The sequence below is a fragment of the Eumetopias jubatus genome, unplaced genomic scaffold, assembly GCF_037043125.1.
Source record: "Eumetopias jubatus isolate StellerSeaLion01/CBP00866 unplaced genomic scaffold, mEumJub1_p1.0 scaffold_4, whole genome shotgun sequence".
NCBI classification, from domain to species: domain Eukaryota; kingdom Metazoa; phylum Chordata; class Mammalia; order Carnivora; family Otariidae; genus Eumetopias; species Eumetopias jubatus.
The window spans coordinates 124975812-124994183 of NW_028274810.1; the positions used below are offsets into that span (position 1 = coordinate 124975812).

Sequence of the window (18372 nt, forward strand, 5' to 3'; positions counted from 1 at the left end):
GTTCTACTATTTTAGAACAATATACCTTTTCAAGTTGAGAGTTCAGTACGGTAATAAAGAGCAAGTTAAGTCAAATGCACAATTCAGCAGAGATTTAGTGAGCACCCACTGTATACAGAGACTAAATTAAGTTTAGTAACACATTCTTTGTTAAACGTTATCTCATATCCATCCCTAAACCTTTTCCAATACACATTGAACCATAGTAATCAGATACCCTAGGATTTATTCAAAAATCCCAAACTAAATATTTAATTTAAATATTCTACCTCAGGGGCACCTGGGTGGCTCAGTTGGTTAAGCGACTGCCTTCGGCTCAGGTCATGATCCCAGAGTCCTGGGATCGAGTCCCACATCAGGCTCCCAGCTCAGCGGGGAGCCTGCTTCTCCCTCTGACCCTCTCCCCTCTCATGCTGTTTCTCTCTCTCTCTCTCTCTCAAATAAATAAAATATATAAAAACAAAACAACAACAAAATAAATATTCTACCTCGAACATCAACAAAATAATCAAAATTTACTAATATGAAGAGGTGTAACTGGCTTACCCAAGAGGCAGTATGGTATAATGGAGTAACTCTGGAATAAGACAGGCTTAGATTCAAACCACAAATCTTTGGAAAGCTACGTAACACTGGGCACATTACTTAATGTTTCTGAACTTCAGATTCCCCACTTGTAAAATGAGAGTAGTATCTACTTTTAGGATTATTTAAGTTTAAAAATAACTAAACAAAGTGTTAGGTACATAGTAAATATTCAACAATCGGTATCTATTGCTATTGGTATTTATTATTCCTATTGCCAGGTACAAAAACCAGTGGAAAAATGTTGGAATGATAGGTTCTTTAAAAACATTTTTGAAATCAGGGGTGCTTGGGTGGTTCAGCTGGTTAAGCGCCTGACTCTTGATTTTGGCTCAGGCCATGATCTCAGGGTGGTGAGATCGAGCCCTGCATTGGGCTCCATGCTCAGTGGGGAGTCTGCTTGAGATTCTCTCTCCCTCTGCCCCTCCCCCTGCTCATGCATGTGCTCTCTCGCTCTCAAAATAAATAAAATCTTAAAAAAAAAAAAAATTTTGACATCAAAGGTCCATAGTTATTTTTCTGAAACCTTTGGTGTTAGATGTGTTCCAGAATTCAGAATTATTTCCGATCTGAGAAAGGTAATATGATATATATTCTGTAACAGTATGTAGAACCCCTGGGTGACCCGGAGCAACACTCTATGACTCAAACATATTAACATTTCAGCCTCCTGTCAGTTCAGTTCAGGTTTTGCTGCCAAATGAGTTCAGGCAAGATCAGATTTTGCCACCAAGTGAGTTATTTGAAAACTTTTGGGTTTCTGAATTGCTAATGAGGTATTATTCATCTATTTCATGTAGTGCAAAAGAGACAGAACAGTTACCTTACAGCTTTTTTTTTTAATTTATCATCTTTTTTTTTTAAGATTTTATTTATTTATTCATGAGAGGCAGAGGGAGAGAGAGAGAGAGAACGGGAGAGAGAGAGAGAGAGAGAGAGAGAGAAGCAGAGGGAGAAGCAGGCTCCCAAGGAGCAGGGAGCCCGATGCGGGACTCAATCCCAGGACCCTGGGATCATGACCTGAGCCAAAGGCAGACGCTCAACCATCTGAGCCACCCGGGTGCCCTACCTTACAGCTTTTTAAAAAGATAACTAACTGCACTGAGATAATCCCACAGTAGAACCAGATAACAGATGAGAACAACAGACAACAGCAGAAGTAGCAGCGGCTGCAGCTGACCTGGTTATAAGCACCTGCTACACCACAGCAGGTGCTAGGTGCCAGGTGCTATGTATAAGCTATCACATTCCATCCTGAAGCCAACCCTAAGACACGTGCTGCTACTATCTGCATCCTACACATCAGGCAAATAGCTCGTTGAAAATGTTGAACAGGAATCTACTTGAAACTTTAGACTTAACTTTTGGCTTTACTAGAAATACAAATGAAAGAATAAGTTAAATGACATGATGATCAGCAAGACAAATTCAGAATTTGGGGCATTTTCCAGGACAAGTGGCCTGATTGCTTTCAAGGTAAATAAATGAATAAATAATAATGTCATGGGAAAAATGGTAGAAGGCTACTTTATTTTTAAAGATTTATTTGAGAGAGAGAGAGAGAGAGAGAGAGGGCACATGTTTGGAGGTGAGGCGGGGAGGCAGAGGGACAGGGAGACAGAGAATCTTAGGCAGACTCACCGATGAGGGTAGAGCCCAACGCAGGGCTTGATCTCACCACCCTGAGATCATGACCTGAGCCAAAATCAAGAGTCGGATGCTTAAACGACTGAGCCACCCCAGTGCCCCAGCAGAAGACTATTTTAGATTAAAAAGAGCCATCATAAAATGAGACTCACAGCATCATTTGTCACCATGTATCTCACACACACACACACACACACACACACACACACACACACACACACAAAGTCACAAAAGTTCTCTTTAAAATTTAGAATCAGAAACTGGAATAAAAACATAGATTTAGCAAAAACTTGATAAGAATAAGATTAGTTTACAATTACTTCCTATTTTCAATAGAGTAAGCTAGGAATGGCAACAATCTGGCCCTTTCAGTCCTTGTATAGCCCAGAAGCGAATGGTTTTTACACTTTAAAATTATTTCATTGTAGATGGTTAAATAAGTATATACATAATATCCTCAATTTTGCTCTTAGTCTGCAAAACCAAGAATATTTACTATCTGGTCCTTTGAGAAAAAGTTTGCAGGTAATGTACAGACTATGATGTTCTACTATTTTAGAACGATATACCTATATGCATACTGCATACTATACATACATTTTCTAACTTTTACTCTCATATTGCTAACATTTGGAGTCCTATCTTTTAAACTAAAATGTCTAAATGACCAAACAAGGTTAGAATTGGCAACTATCCAGCATCTAGTAATTTTAATTTCATGGTAAAAAGAACAGATGGTTTTTGTGTCACTGTTTCATAACTCTGTTTCCATTGTGGGTTCAATTCCCAATGTGCTCTTCTTTGGAATTTAGAATTCAATTTAGTGCTGAAGCAATTAAAGAAGAAAAGACCTACTAAGATATTTGGCCTAACCCCCTGAAGAATAAGCTGGCTACAACTTCTATTATTTTTAAATTATTAAAGGCAATCTAAAGAACTCTGAGATTTCCATGGAGACTACAAAATAAATTTCTGGTTGACATGCACTGCTAGCTGTTCACGTTAATGACCAAGATATTAAAAGCAATACTGTGTGTATAATATAACCTGAAGCAATAGAATGAATCACACGGGAGACTCAGACAATCCCAAAAATAGTATTAGGCTAATCAAACGGAAAAAAAAAATTAAGCCTTAAAAGCAATAGAAGTGTATCTTTTTTAAAAAGTGATATATGTATACAACGGAATACTGATCAACAATAAAAAGGAATGAACTAGTGCTATGTCCAACAACATGGATGAATCTCAAAACCATCACGTGGAAGGCGAAAAGCTTTACACATACCATTACCGACTAGCTCTGCTTATTTGAAATTTTAGGACAAAACTAATCTACGGTAGAAAAACATCAGGACAGTGCTTCCCTGGGAAGGGATAGAAGAGAACTTTCTGGGATGATGGTAGTAATAGGTCCGCACAGGTTACAAAAGTGTATGTATTTGACAAAACTTAACAAATGAATACTTAAGATTTGTGCATTTCATCATATATAAATTTCACATCAACAAATACCGAGCCTTAGTTGATTAAATTCAGGCTTAAGTATTTATGGGCAAGTATACTGACGTCACAATTCACTTAAAATGAAAAAGAAAAAAAAGAATAAATGCACAGAAAATGGACAGATCCATAATACAGTACAGGGACATACGTACAGTAAAGGATAATATAGGAACATGTTAATGGTAGAATCTAATGGTGTACATGGGTTCACTGTGAAATTCTTACGAATCTGTGTTTGAAATTTCTTAAGACAAAAACTCAGTAAGTTATAAACTGTAGCCACAGGCAACATCTTCAATCCCGTGGGCCACTCGGCTTTGTGTGTGGCTGCGTTAGGCTAACACAGCTATGCGGGACAAAGTGAATCATTCACTACTCTTCTATCATCTGTAAATCCTGCTGACCAAGAAACTGGTCTGAGAAGCAAAACAGACCAAGATGCGCCCCACCTCCACTGACCTTTTGGATACCCACAGACTGTAGAATATTCAGCTTTCTTTTCCTCTGAAAGGTATCCAAGTCCCATAGCTGGGCCGTGTCAGAAGAAGTAGTGATGGCGTATCTCCCTGAGGCATGCACAGAGATCGAAAACACTGATGACTCATGGCCTCTCATCCAGCTAACGAGCTCCTTGGTAACTGTGGTAAAGAGTAGAAGTTACACAGGTAAAACACTATATGTCATCCAAGAATGGATTCGATCAATGGCTAGGTATTTATTACACTACTCATTACACTACGCTACAAAAGTAAAAGCTTAGTTGGCCAGTGATAAAACACACAATGGAACTCGTTAATAACACGAATATCATCGACACACGAGGAGATGAGGCCAAATGAAAAAGGGCTTAAGAACAGCTTTCAATGTGACAATAGAGAGTTTGGGCTTTCTCCTGGGAGGCATAGTTTTGTGTAGAAGAGTATCTTACCTGGTGTGTATTTTAGAGCGAGCACTTTGAAGGTACATGGTGGATACATTGGAAAGAAGGAAGAGATTAGACAACTGATTTATTTGTTGCTGTGATAATCCAGGGAGGAGATAAGGAAGGTCTAAACAAAAAATGTGACAATGGAGAAAGGAACAAATTCAAGAGCTATGAGGGAGAAATTCAAAGGACTTTGTGATCAAATAGATGTGTTGAAATAAAGGATGAGGTAAGTCTTCAGTGGTTCTAGCTTAGTTATCTAACTAGATGGCGATACCAGTAACTGATTTAAGCAGTACATGAGGAGAAACAGATCCAGCAATGTGGGAAGAAGTGATCATGAATTCGATTTTTAAAACTGATCCTGAGGTGTGTGCATGCATGTGTGAGAGAGAAACACAGAAAAACAGCTGGCAGAGAAAATACCAAAAACGAAACAACAATTATCACTGGGTCATAGAATTATTAGTGATTTTTATGTTCTCTTTACATTTTCCTGTGTTTCCAAATTTGCTATGGTAGGCAAGTTTTACTTTCATGATCAGAATTTTTTCCTCCAGAAAGATGAAACTGAGGAGAATAGTCCGAAAGCAAGATGTAAATCTGGGAAGCATTAAGACACAAAGTAGGTCAAAACTGAAAAAAGAGGGAACAGAGAGAAACCCCTGGGGAGAGAGCAGTAGTTTCCAAACACCAGTCTAAAGTCTGGCATTAGTTAATGGTCAACTTTTCACTGGTCTTCAGTGAAATGAGAAAAATACGGATAATGAAATGAGGTTTTCATAAAGCTAAATTTAAAGTACTACCTTTTAATTGAGTATTATATCCTTCTAAGTTCCTTTATGTTAAAAAAAATCTCACCTCATGAAATGAAAATTCTACTGTTTTTTCCAATGTCATTTAGCAAAATTAAAAGCTGACAACCCATATGGGTTGTTCTCTACTTTTTCTTTTTAACTGAGTGAAAAATCCAAAAGTCTAGGGACCACTCAAATAACCCAGGAGAGAGCCTAGTAAGAAGCAGTCAGAGAGGGAGGAGGAGACCCAGGAGAGAGAAGAGCATGAAAACTAAGGTCCTGCCCTAATGCAAAGTGCTAAATGCTACTGAGAGGTAGAATGAAAAGTACAAAGAGGGTTTCAACAATCAGAGGTTACTAAGGACCTTAGAGGAGTAGGAGTTGGGGGGAGCGAGAATCAGAATCTGCTGTTGGAAGCTGTGAAGCAGCAGCATTTAGCAGTGAAGAGGGGGGTGGTCGGGGAGGTGGCAACAACATTGTAAGGGAGGGGCTTCATTGGCGGGGGAAGGGGTTCAACAGACAGAAGAGACTTTAAGAAGATGGACCTGGGAAGAGAGGAGAGAAGAATGGATGGAGTCCAAGGGAAGCAATCACAGATGAGTACAAACATTTAGTTTTTCAGAATTTCTGTGACAGCAGGGTCTGTAACCAAAAACTGGAGAGTTTAAAGTCCACTGATAGGTAACAGGTTTAATAATTATGGTACTGCCAACACCTACAGAGTGGAGTATTACGTGCTGATTTTAAAATACTGCATGCATTTTTAATGAGGTAAGAAAATGATTCTACAAAACAATCTAGATAGGATGATCATATGTTTGTTAGAATGTACAAGAGGTGGGGTGCCTGGGTGGCTCAGCTGGTTACGCCTCCAACTCTTTGTTTGGGCTCAGGTCATGATCTCAGCGTCTCGTGAGACAGAGCCCCGCATCAGGCTCCCCGCTCAGCAGGGAGTCTGCTTGAGATCCTCTCTCTGTCCTTCTGCCCCCCCTCCCTGTTTGTGTGCGTGCATTTTCTCTCTCAAACAAATAAATAAAATCTTAAAAAGAAAAAAAGACCGTAAAAGAGGTATATGCAGAAAAAACAGACTGGAAAGATAGGTCCCTACTATAAAAACACGGACTGCGTCTGGGCATTACTGAAGGATGACTAGTTTGTCTTCTTACAAGCAGTAAGAGCATCGTAGTGATTAAGAGCAGGGGCCCTGGAGCGAGGTTTCCAGGTTAGGAATCCTGGCTCCACTGCTTATAAGCCATGAGACCTTGGTCAAGTTACTTCTGTGCCTTAGTCTCCTCATCTGCAAAATGGAAATAATACTATCCACATCTGTGGCTTTTATGACAATTAAAATTAATATGTATAAAGTCACAGAACAGTACCTGGCAAAGAGTAAACACTATGTAAGTGTTAGCTATCATAAATATTACTATGGTTATTATCTTTTTTTTTAAAAATTTTATTATTTATTTATTAGAGAGAGAGCGAGAGCATCCTGAGATCGTGACCTGAGCTGAAACCGAGTCGGATGCTTAACCAACTGTGCCACCCAGGAGCCCTGGTTATTATCTTTCTATATATTCTATCAATTACTATAATAATAAGAAAAAACAATACAGTTGAGATATCTTTTTTCTTAAGAGCTTCAGTTTACCGAACTCTAAATTCTCTAAAAATATACAATGTGGTATACAATACATAAGATGTATTAAGGTTATTATTCTTGTACCTAAGTACTAAGGAACTGGGGCTTTGTCCAGGTTCCTGGGAGGCAATCTCTAAACCCCTAGCCTCCCCAGTGACACAGTGTCTCTGTTATTCATGGCAGGCCCCTCAGGCAATAGCAGCTGGCTTACCTAAGGAGAGAACCTCAGAGTGGGGCTGGCCACAGGGGATAGAGCAACCAGGGAGTGGCTGGAAGGCTGGGGCTTTGGGTCACATGATATTCGCCCAACCTCCAGAGAGAGGAGGGGCTGGAAATTTGAGTTCAAACCAGGGGGCAATAATCCAACCAGTCATATCTATGTCATGGAGCCTCCATAAAAAGTCCTGGACCTCAAAGCTTAGGTGAACTTTTGGTTTGGCAATACTCAGCGTGGACAGCCACTTACTGATGCTGGGAGGGTAATGTGTCCCTAAGGATAATGGCAGCTTCTCTTCTGGGAGCCTCCCACATTCTACCCTATTCGTCCTTCCTTTTGGCTGGTGTGAATTTGTATCCTTCTATCCTACCCAATTTCCTTAGTTCTGGGAGCCCTTGTAGTGAATTATGAAACCTGAGGGTAGTTGTGGGGAACCCTGAGTTTGTAAACAGCTGAGCTGATGTGAGGAAGGTCCCGGGACCCCTAAACTTGCAGGTGATGTCTGCAGTGAGACAGACTGGCAAACTCCTTGCAGTACCTTAGTCTAAATTTGACTCTTATTCAAAAGATAAATAGGAGGACTTCTTACCTCTATCGAAACATTTAATAGAATAATCAGCTAATGCCACAAGGAATTCAGACTTCCTACGGAGATTAAAGGCCAGAGCCGTGCAAGCTTGTGCTGTTCGCTGAACAAGATTAAACCTATTAAGAGATTACCGCATTAGTATCAGAAAATCTTCCCATAATCATAAATCTTACATGGAGAAGTCCTCAGATATGAAGAAAATGAAACCCAGAAAAATGAACCCTCATTTTGGTAGACCAAAAACAGATTATGAAGAGTGCTATCTGCCACATACAGGAATTTGGAATTTACTTAACAGGTCTTAAGCTTAGCGGAATTACAGAGTTACGACCCGCCATGTCTTTCAGGAAGAGGATTCTGGCAGCAATGGCAAATGCACAAGGAAGAGATCGTGAAGCAAGCTCCTACAGCGCATCTCAACCAGAGCTATGGGTCTACAACAGAAAGAACAGGACAAGTCAGGAGTCAAGTGGGGGAAGGGCTGGTGATGCATCAAAAACGAAGTGAAGAGGGAGGAATCAGGAATTCCTCACGCATAAAATGAAGGCAAGACAAGAGATGATTAAGTACGTAAGTGAACTAATACGCTGACTGAGTGAAATAACATATGCTAAGTGCTCAGCAGAGTACTTGGCACACAGAGTCTTAATTTACTAAAAAATCAAGTTTTCAAGATTGGGCAAAAGAGGGACAAGTTTGGGGGTAGGAAATAAGTCTGGCTTTAAATATGTTGCGTTCAAGGCCTTTGCCAAAACATTTAGAGCTGTGCTGTCCAAGAAATATAGGGCAGGCCACAGGTGTAATTTAAAACTTTCTAGGAGCCACGTTGCAAAAGTGAAAAGAAAAAGGTAAAATTAATCTTAATAACATTTTATTTAACACATACTTATCATTTCAACATTTAATCAATAAAAAATTAATGAGATATTTTATATTCTTTTTTTCATACTGAGTCTTCCAAACCCAGTGTGTATTTTACACTAACTACCCATCTCAATTCAGACTAGCCCGCTTTCACGGGCTCCAGAGCTCAATGCAGCTAGTGGCTATGGCACTGGACAGCCTAAATCCAGAAGGGAGTAGAAACAGATCTGGGTTAACAGTATTTGCATGGCAGCTGAAGCCTTAGGCTTGGTGCTGATGAGATTATGAATGAGAACATGGAAGGGAGCAGGCCAACAAAGATGCCCAAGCAGCACAATAGGTAGGCATTGGCAGAAGAGTCAGCAAAACAAGCAGGGGAAAATGATCAGCGAAGTAGAAAAGTCAGTTAAGAGCTGTACCTTGAAGCAAAAGAAAAAAAATTCCAGGGAGGAGGTGAAGACGGGTACTTAGTAAGATGAGAAAGGAAAAGAGACGACTGGATTAGGCAAGTAAAATTTCCAAGGGGCCCCGGCATGGAGGGCATTAGAATCCGACAGGCCTGATTGCAAGTCTCAGCTCTGCTACCTACTCCTCCGCTCGGCTGTGAATATTTATAGAGAGAAAGGGACAGTGGACAAAATAAAAGAGAGGAACACTCATGGTGCCAAGTCCCAGGGGTGGCTACAAACGATCGAGATGAGCACTGGAAGGAAGCAGGATCACTTATTTCATGAATAGGCCAACCACAGGGATGGCCAGGTATCTGAGGCTACGCTGGGGAAGAGGAAGGGAAGCTTGAAAGTGTCTATTTGCTCATGAGTTTAGGAGGCCAGGGAGCCGATCAAGAGTAGGGTTGTACCCAAGGAGATAAAGAAGCGGGTAAAGACATGGAAGCTGGAGGAGAGTGAGAGAATTAATAACTATTGATAAAATAATAACTATTGATGAGCAAATGAAGGGAAAGCATCATTGATGCTGAAGTCCGTTATTCGGTAACGGAGTCCCTCAAGAACAATTTTTGTTTTCTTTAGCAGTGGGAACAGAAATGAGACAGTTGTACGGATTTAAGATTGAGAACTGGCAGGGTGCGTTAGGCAAGTGTAAAAGGGTGGGAGAACTGTGACCGCTACTTTTTTGGTAAAGAGCAGAAACTATGACTAACAGATATCAACTAGGTCACAGAGAAATTAATTACATACGACCTCTTCTTTTCCTGAACTATATGAGAATAAGTTACCGAGATCATGATTCCTACAAACAAGAAAATTCTCCCCTCTGATCACAATACAACTATCAAAATCAGAAAATTACATTTATATGTTACCACTGCCTAACCCTCAGGCCCCATTCAGTTTTGCCACTTGTCCCCAAGAATGTCCTTGACAGCAGAAGGATCAGTCCAGACTCACGCCTTTACTTGTCATGGCTCTGGTCTTCCTCAGACTGGAATAATTCTTCTGGTTTTTCTACAACGTTCATGACCTTGACCCTCGGGAAGATTATGGGCCATCTGGTTGTACAATCCCTTAACTTAGCTTTGCCTGTCTGATGATCCCACCAATCGGATTCGGGTGCCATGTTCCTGGTAGGAATACCACAGAAGTGATATTCTCCTGTTTCCACTGCGCTATCAGGTGGCACACAATTTCTGATTTGTCCCACTACTCGTGTAATCATTTGATAAGGTAAAGTGTCTGCTCGACTTCTTCACTGCAAAACTAATCTTTCCCCCTCTATAATTAATAAGTATTTTATGGGGAGCTGCTTTGTGACTATGCAAGTATCCTTTCTAATTAAATTGTTTCTTGATTACAGCATGAAGTTATAGATTTCTATTTTACTCAATGGGTTACGACCCCTTACTATCATTATTTATTTTGATACTCCAAGTGTCTCCAATAGGGCAAGAAGGAGCTCTTTTAAGCTGACATGTATGTCCTTTGGACACTCTTTCTTTAAATAATTCCTCCTTTCTGGCTACAAAATGTTCCAGGCTCACCTTGTACTTTCCCTTCCTACATCCTGAAACTGGCCATTTCTGCAAGGATCCCTGACTACTTTTAGCAGAGTGTGGTATTTAGAACAGAACTGGGCACTGGGTGTATTCACTGCTACTGGGGTGTTGTTGCTCCCAGGTCCTATAAGTGGACAAAACTAGGAAACATATGTATCTACAATGCATTCACTCACTCACATACTTCTATTTATTTCTATGTCTATATATTCAAAACCGGCCGTGCACTCAGATATATCCAATTCCAATCCAGTACCCCAGGGTTTGTTCTCGTTTTCTGCCTTACCATATTTGTAACTCCCCTTTCCAATCGTTAGAAACCAGGCCCCCATTATCCTCAACATATTTACTCACTTGATCAAAGCCTCCGGTGTTTCCCATGACTGCCCCATCCCCCACACAGACACCTTCTGACTGCCAGGCGGACAAGGTTCTCCCTCCCACCTACCCCCACTGCAGGGATGACTCCCTCCGTCAATCCCACCTAACTGCTCCCGAATGAAACTGTTCAGCAAAGGAAGAGGAAGCAGACAAGTGAGGATCAATTCTTTAAAACTGCTAGATGTGTAAACTGAAACAATAATATACAAAGGAAATTATGCTCTTTCTAAATTGCCCGATAAAGTACCAGACACTGATAAGTGAGCAAGAGTAAATTTTTAAATCTAAGGTAAAACAAGCTACTAGAGATACTGTGCAAACTGGAACTTGAATTCTCTAAAAAAAATCTAACCATATTTTTCTATGCTTTCCCACTTTCTTCCGTCAGCATTTATGAGTGTTTCACAAGGTACCTGAAATATAGTAAGAACTTGATGAATCTTGCTGAATGAATAATTAATAGGAGGTACTAAAAGTGGCAGTAAATGACTTGTTAAATACGATACATATATCAAAGGTATCTGCTCACCTGTTTCCGTACAAGTCAAAAACATAGATATTTCCTTGATGGTCCCCAGCAATTAAGCAATCACCTGAGCTATCAAAAGCCACATTCAAAAATCGCAAGACTTTGGGAAGGTAGTCAGAAGTGCTGTGAATGATGTTCACTATAATCCTGTCAGAAGCAAACAAACAAACAATATATTTAATTCTAGGTCAAGCACTACTTATTATGAAAAATATGGCTTTTATAGTGTACTTCACTAATTCTGAAGTTTCCTGCTACCCATTCTTCCCTCTCTTGCTACTCTTCTAGAAGCAATCCAGTGATTTCTAAAAGCAGTTGAGAAAGTTATTCATTATCAAAGTGGATACTGTGCATATATTCATCAAATTCTTGAAAACTCACTATGTGTCACACGCTCAGCAAGCTGGGGCCTGAAAGTAACTGACAGACACAGGCCCTGCCCTCAGTGAACTTTCAGTTTAGTGGTGAAGACAGATATTAAAGAAACAAGTATACATATGAACAGATTCATAAACTGTGACTAAGTGATAGATAAAAACAAGATAAAAAAATGTATTTTTGATTGAGTTAGTCAAATTGTTACATGAAGCAATAAACACATGCTAAAAAACGAGAGTGACAAGTAGTTTTATGTAAATCACAAGCCACCACATGTAAGAAGTTTCAATTCAATATCTTTTTTTTTACTGTTTTAATTTAGATGTGTTGTTTTTTTTAATTTTTATTGTTATGTGAATCACCATACATTACATCATTTGTTTTGATGTAGTGTTCCATGATTCATTGTTTGTGCATAACACCCAGTGCTCCACGCAGAACGTGCCCTCTTTAATACCCATCACCAGGCTAACCCATCCCCCCACCCTCCTCCCCGCTAGAACTCTGTTTTTCAGAGTCCATCGTCTCTCATGATTCGTCTCCCCCTCCGACTTACTCCCCTTCATTCTTCCCCTCCTGCTTCTTCTTTTTTAACATATGTTGCATTATTTGTTTCAGAAGTACAGATCTGTGATTCATCAGTCTTGCACAATTCACAGAGCTCACCATAGCACATACCCTCCCCAATGTCTATCACCCAGCCACCCCATCCCTCCCACCCCCCACCACTCCAGCAACCCTCAGTTTGTTTCCTGGGATTAAGAATTCCTCATATCAGTGTGGTCATATGATACATGTCTTTCTCTGATTGACTTCAACTCAATATCTTAATTTTAAGATATCTTAATGAAATTTTGTAATATAAAGTGTTCCAACGTGAATTAAGTGTACATGAGCTCTATTTTCAGCTCTCCTGGTCTAAAGTTACTATTTTTTTGAGACGATCACGTACCATGTATCTGTTGAAAAGAAACCTGTTAGAAAACTTGCAGCACAGAATAACTAACTTCTTAAAATAATTTATATGTGCCTATTCAGGTCATGAAGATCAGAATAATCCCCTTCTTTGTTGCGACAGTTTTCAAATCATGGACATTTTTATCTTAATTGACTTTTTGTGAGTTTCTGAACTCCAATCTTAGAAACATTTATCTTCCTCATTATCACTTCATTAAAAAATACTACACTGAATTAAGTGTTTTAAACATTTTCTTCAGTTTAAACTTCAGGCTTTTCATTGGGTGAAACAGCAAAATTCTTACGAATTTGTCCCTGACAAAGATTCTTTAGTCTGGCTCCTGAACCTTCTCAGAGGCACTTCATCTGTGCGCTTCCTTGTAAAATCTAATTTTAGCATGAACCCTGCTCAGTCTGTTTAATTAGAACCCCTGATCATCCGTGATAACTGATCAGTTTCTCATTCTCCACCACCTCCTAGCTGACATCTAATCACCCTGGCCTGTCTTCAGCAACAATCTCTTTAGGTTGGTTTACCCAGAACTCCCTTATCCTAAATGTTTCCTCTTAGTGATTTTCCATCCACTGCCTCCAACCCTGCTCCTTGGTGGTACATCCCCACTTGCCCAGGCTGTATCCAGAGCTGAGCCCAGTTCTATACTGAAGTCTCCTTTCCTCTATTGAAATAGAGGAATAAAATCTGTTTTCACCACTTTACTGTCAAGCTCTGGTTTTCCTTTGACATCCCCAAAGGCGAGAGGGGGAGAATAAATATATTGAAATGAGTAATAATATCAAAATGTTCCCTGGCAGTTAAAATCAGACGGAGTGAAGGACTTTTCCCTCAGCTCTTGTTTCTGTAACATTTACTATGTGTTTGGACTACAAAATTATTCATGATCATTGTTCAAAATAAGGAAAGTATGGAAAAACACTAATAAATAAAACTGATTATAACCCTACCATCTAGATAATAATCACAATAATAGCAACATCCTGCCCCTCTGATGTCACATAACGCACACATACCAGCATTTATTCTAGAACAACTGCCTTTCAATTGCTCACAGGTTGTCTGACAGTTCCTCAGTCCTTAAACATAATTAAAAAATCAAATATTTAAACGAACACCAAGATGCATGAGACACTATTTTAAAGTCTTTATAATGCCCTAAGACAACCCTGTCTGGTAGGCATGATTATCTTCACCTATGGTCTTAGTGATTCACTTGCCCAAGGTCACAGAACTAGTAAATGGACATTTACTTCAACTACAGTCCATCTGACTCCTCGGTCTATGCCCCTTGCCTCTTGACACCACAACAATGGGTTTTGATGAACAGAAAGAAAGCTATGGTTTAGTGGAAGCAAATAACATTTGCGTAAGACTCGTTTCTTTCCTTTTTTGAATCTTGCATGTATATCTGGATATTTTATAATAGCAAGAAACAGAATTACTGTGGCTTGGCAATAACTTTCAGAACATTTAGAGAACATAAGAAGTAGGGGTAGTATTTACATAAACTCCAAGTTTGGAAATGAAAATCCCTACTGAAGAATCCCTACTCTAAACAAAAATTTTTATTCAATAGAGTTGATGGGACAGCAGCATTGCTAGGGGGCTGACAGCAACCAGAAACCAAACAAGCTGTTAACAACGTCCGGCCGGGTGGTTCAAGCAAGCACAGCTGGCACTTGAAGTCTGTTGATTTGTTGAGAAGCAACCAAAGGATCAACAGAAAAATTACCAGGAACAGAAACATGAATTCAAGTGATGCAGCGAAGGCCATGAAATCTCAGGAAATTAAAAGCAATAGGATCCGGCGCCTGGATGGCTCAGTCGGTTAAGCGACTGCCTTCGGCTCAGGTCATGATCCTGGAGACCCGGGATCGAGTCCCACATCAGGCTCCCTGCTCAGCGGGGAGTCTGCTTGCTTCTCCCTCTGACCTTCTTCCCTCTCATGCTCTCTCTCTGCCATTCTCTCTCTCTCCCTCTCAATAAATAAATAAAAATCTTTATAAAAAATTAAAAAAAATAAAAGCAATAGGATCGATCTGTGTGCAGCAAATGGAACCAAGATGGCACCACTTGGGGCAAAGGTTTCCACTGAAGTCTTCAGTGGCTAAGACTCAAACAGGTCAAGTATCTGGGATCAGAATGAAAAGAAGAGCTGGGGAAGGAGGGAAAAACAGGCAGAGCACAGAAGACTTTTAGGGCAGTGAAAATATCTTGTATGATACCATAATGGTGTATATATGTCATTGTACATTTGCCCAAACCCACAGAACATACAACACCAAAGTGAATCCTAGCATCAACTATGGACTTCGGGTGATGATGCTGTGTCAATGCAGATTCATCAACTGCAATAAAAACACCTCTCTGATGGGGGATACTGATAATGGGGAGGCTATGCATGTGTGAGTGGAGGGTGGTATATGGGAAAATCTCTGTCCCTTGCTCTCAATTTGGCTGTGAGCCTAAAGCTGTCCTACGGAAAAAAAAAAAAGTCTACTTTAAAACGAACAAAGGCAACCAGCAGCAGCAGCAGCAGCAGGAGCAGCGCTGGCCTTACCAGAAGGGCCACCTCGCACTGCAGGATGTAACCCCCTGTCGTCACCGCCATACACGCTAACGTGTAAACGCCACAAAACCGGGAGTTTTTGTTCCACTGCTGTCCCCCAGAGCTTAGAAGCTTGGCAAAGAGTAGGTGCTCAACCAACAATTGATGGATGCATGCTTGTCTGAATATAAACGATGATTTAAGATGGGTAATTTGCAGCATTCGGAAGGGGTAGACGTGCACTGCTCCCCTGTCCCTACATCGTTCGTCCCGAGTTCTTCTCCAGCTGCAATCGTTAACAAATATTTGCTGAGCATCTATCTACTGTGCGCCGGGAAGGCTACAGGGCTCCTACGATAATTCAGGCAGGCAGAGCCCCGGTACAAATTCTCGCGCGCGCCTCGCCGACCCCCGCCCCACGACCGGGAAGCGGTCTCTGACGACCTCGGCGTCCGGAGCACAGCAGGACTCAGGCTCCTGCCTTTCAAGAGGTCATCCGGGCCAGGGATCCGGGGCAGGGTCAGAGGCCGAGCCCGAACCTCCACCCGGCCCCCTGCACCCCTTCCCGAGAGCCTCCCCAACAGCGCCTCCAACGCCGCTGCAAGGACGCAGACCCGCCCCTCGCCGGCCTCCAGGCCCCTCCGCAGGCCACCGCCTTTACCCGTCCCGAGCGGCCGGGGAAGGCTTGCGGTGCCACAGCTTGCCGCTCTCCTTGTTGCCCAGGTCTGTGCTCTGCATGGCGAAGCCCACTGTCGGCCGCCGCCGCCGCCGCCGCCGGGTGCACAACCGACCCGGCGCCTTCCCGGCAGGCCCCGCGCTCCCCGCCCGGGAAATTTAAGCTCCGGACCCGGGAGACTTGAGCTCCCGCCTCGGCGTCCGGGATCCCCGCGACCCGACCATCCGCACCCTAGACGCCGACCTTTCTATTCACAGCCAATCGGGAGGCAGTTTTCCTCCCAACTCCGCCCAGGCGACCCCTACAGCTCCGGGCAGTGGAACCGGCCAACGACCTTCTCTTAGACTCCGCCCCTTTTAGAGGTCCTCCCCCAATCCCGGGGCCCAAAGCCTTCTGGGAATCGTAGTTTTCTGCAGATGGCACAGAGCGGCGGCGATCCGCTCGAGAATTCTGCACGCTTGGGGCCTCGCGGGGTTTTAGGCTCCCGACCCAGGCAATAAAAGTGGTTTTCTCCTGCGGTCCCTGTGTTCCTTTCTACAGTGCGTTTAGGGATTAAGGGTTGTAGAGACAACTATTAGAGAAGGACCCCAAAGCATCGAGAATTGAAGGGTTCCTTTTATAGAGCATTCGGGCTTGAAAAAAACCTCTATAAAGTCCATTTTTCTTGTCCTTTTCACCATCGTGATTCCTTTTTCAATTGTAATCTAACAAGAGGCGCCAGTATCATGGCGTCCAGTCCGCCAGTCGTGGACCAGAAAAGCAAAATGTCATCAGCAACCAGTTGCGCTGACATCAGAGTTCCCTTTTGGAAAAATTCACTTAGCACTTCTCTCGTGCCTACCAGGTATCAAGCGTTCTTCTAAGTGCTTTACGAATATTAATCCATTTAATTCTCATAGCAAACCTACAATGTTGGTAGTACTATTATTCTAATTTTTTTGTGTTCTGTGAAGAAGAAGAAGAAGAAGAAGAAGAAGAAAAGAAAAAAAAGAAAAGAAAAGAGAAAAGAAAAGAAGGAAGGAAGGAAGGAAGAAGTTATTTTCTCATAGTTCTGGAGGCCAGAGTCAGAAATCAAGATGTTGGCAGAGCTGCTCCCTCCAGAGGCTCTAGGGAGGATTCCATTCCTTGCCTTTTCCAGCTGGTGACCTCCTTGACTTGGGACCACATCATTCCCTTCCAACCCTCCATTCTCTGCCTCCATCTTCACATCGCCTTCTCTTTTCCACCTCTGTCTCAAATCTCTCTTATAAGAACACCTGTCATTGGACTTAGGGCCCTCCCGGGTAATCCAGGATGATCTCCTTATTCCAAGATTCTTGACTTAATTGCATGGGCAAAGACTGTTTTCTAAATAAGGTAACATTCACATGTTCTGGGGATTAGGTCGTGGATATACATTTTGGGGGGGCCACTGTTCAACCTACTACAGGTAGGTACTTCTTTCATCCCTGTTTTGCAGACAAGGAATTGAGTTAGTAAGAGAACCAGGATTAGATTTTTAGTCTTTTCATTCTTAGTCTCCATGTTTTTCTACAACAGAAAAATAAGTTTTTACAAAATTATAAAGCCATGAAAAAAGTTTTTCTACAACAGAAAAATGAGTTTTTACAAAATTATAAAGCCATGAAAAAAGCCAGTTTGAAAAGCTCAAACTCTACCAAAAAAACCAAAACTCTCACAAAAATTTGCCAATGCAGATTTTAAAACTTTTTGTATTGTTACCGAGGGGTGGCTCTGAGAGACCACACAACTTTTCATAACCTGTTGCAGAAGAGACAATCACATTCCTCATTTTTACTTACAGGATTTGAGATGATGATAAATTATGCGTGTGAATGTTTGCATTTTTAGTCAGGAGACTTAGGGTGTTAGACTTATGGGAGTTTAACTTGAAGCGCAGGTTATTTCTCACATTTCTATCCCACACAGGTAACCAAGCAACATTTTTATCAGTAGCAGAGACAAACATGCTGAATGATTTCCTTAACTACTTTGGTTTAACCTGCCTGCAAGTCAGCTTGTATGAGCTGTCACAGCCCATGTGACCATCCTATTCAATTTCAGGTATGCGATAAAGAGGTTTCCATATTACAGATCTTCTG

At 41.4% G+C, this 18372-nt stretch overlaps 1 protein-coding gene across 5 annotated transcripts in view; it reads right to left on the reverse strand.

Moving 5' to 3' along the window:
- TBC1D31 (TBC1 domain family member 31) overlaps nucleotides 1-16487 on the reverse strand; it is a 66112-nt gene extending 49625 nt beyond the window's left edge. For all 5 annotated transcript variants that reach the window (XR_003609681.2, XM_028105675.2, XM_028105673.2 and 2 more), the window contains exons 1-4: nucleotides 16256-16487; nucleotides 11696-11842; nucleotides 7908-8023; nucleotides 4197-4375 (exon numbers count right to left, since the gene is read on the reverse strand). Coding sequence is in view for 4 of the 5 variants with exons in the window: in XM_028105675.2 (XP_027961476.2) it covers nucleotides 4197-4375; nucleotides 7908-8023; nucleotides 11696-11842; nucleotides 16256-16332 (519 nt within the window). In the remaining variant the exon portion in view is untranslated. The remainder of the gene's footprint in view (nucleotides 1-4196; nucleotides 4376-7907; nucleotides 8024-11695; nucleotides 11843-16255) is intronic.
- Nucleotides 16488-18372: the final 1885 nt, after the last annotated feature.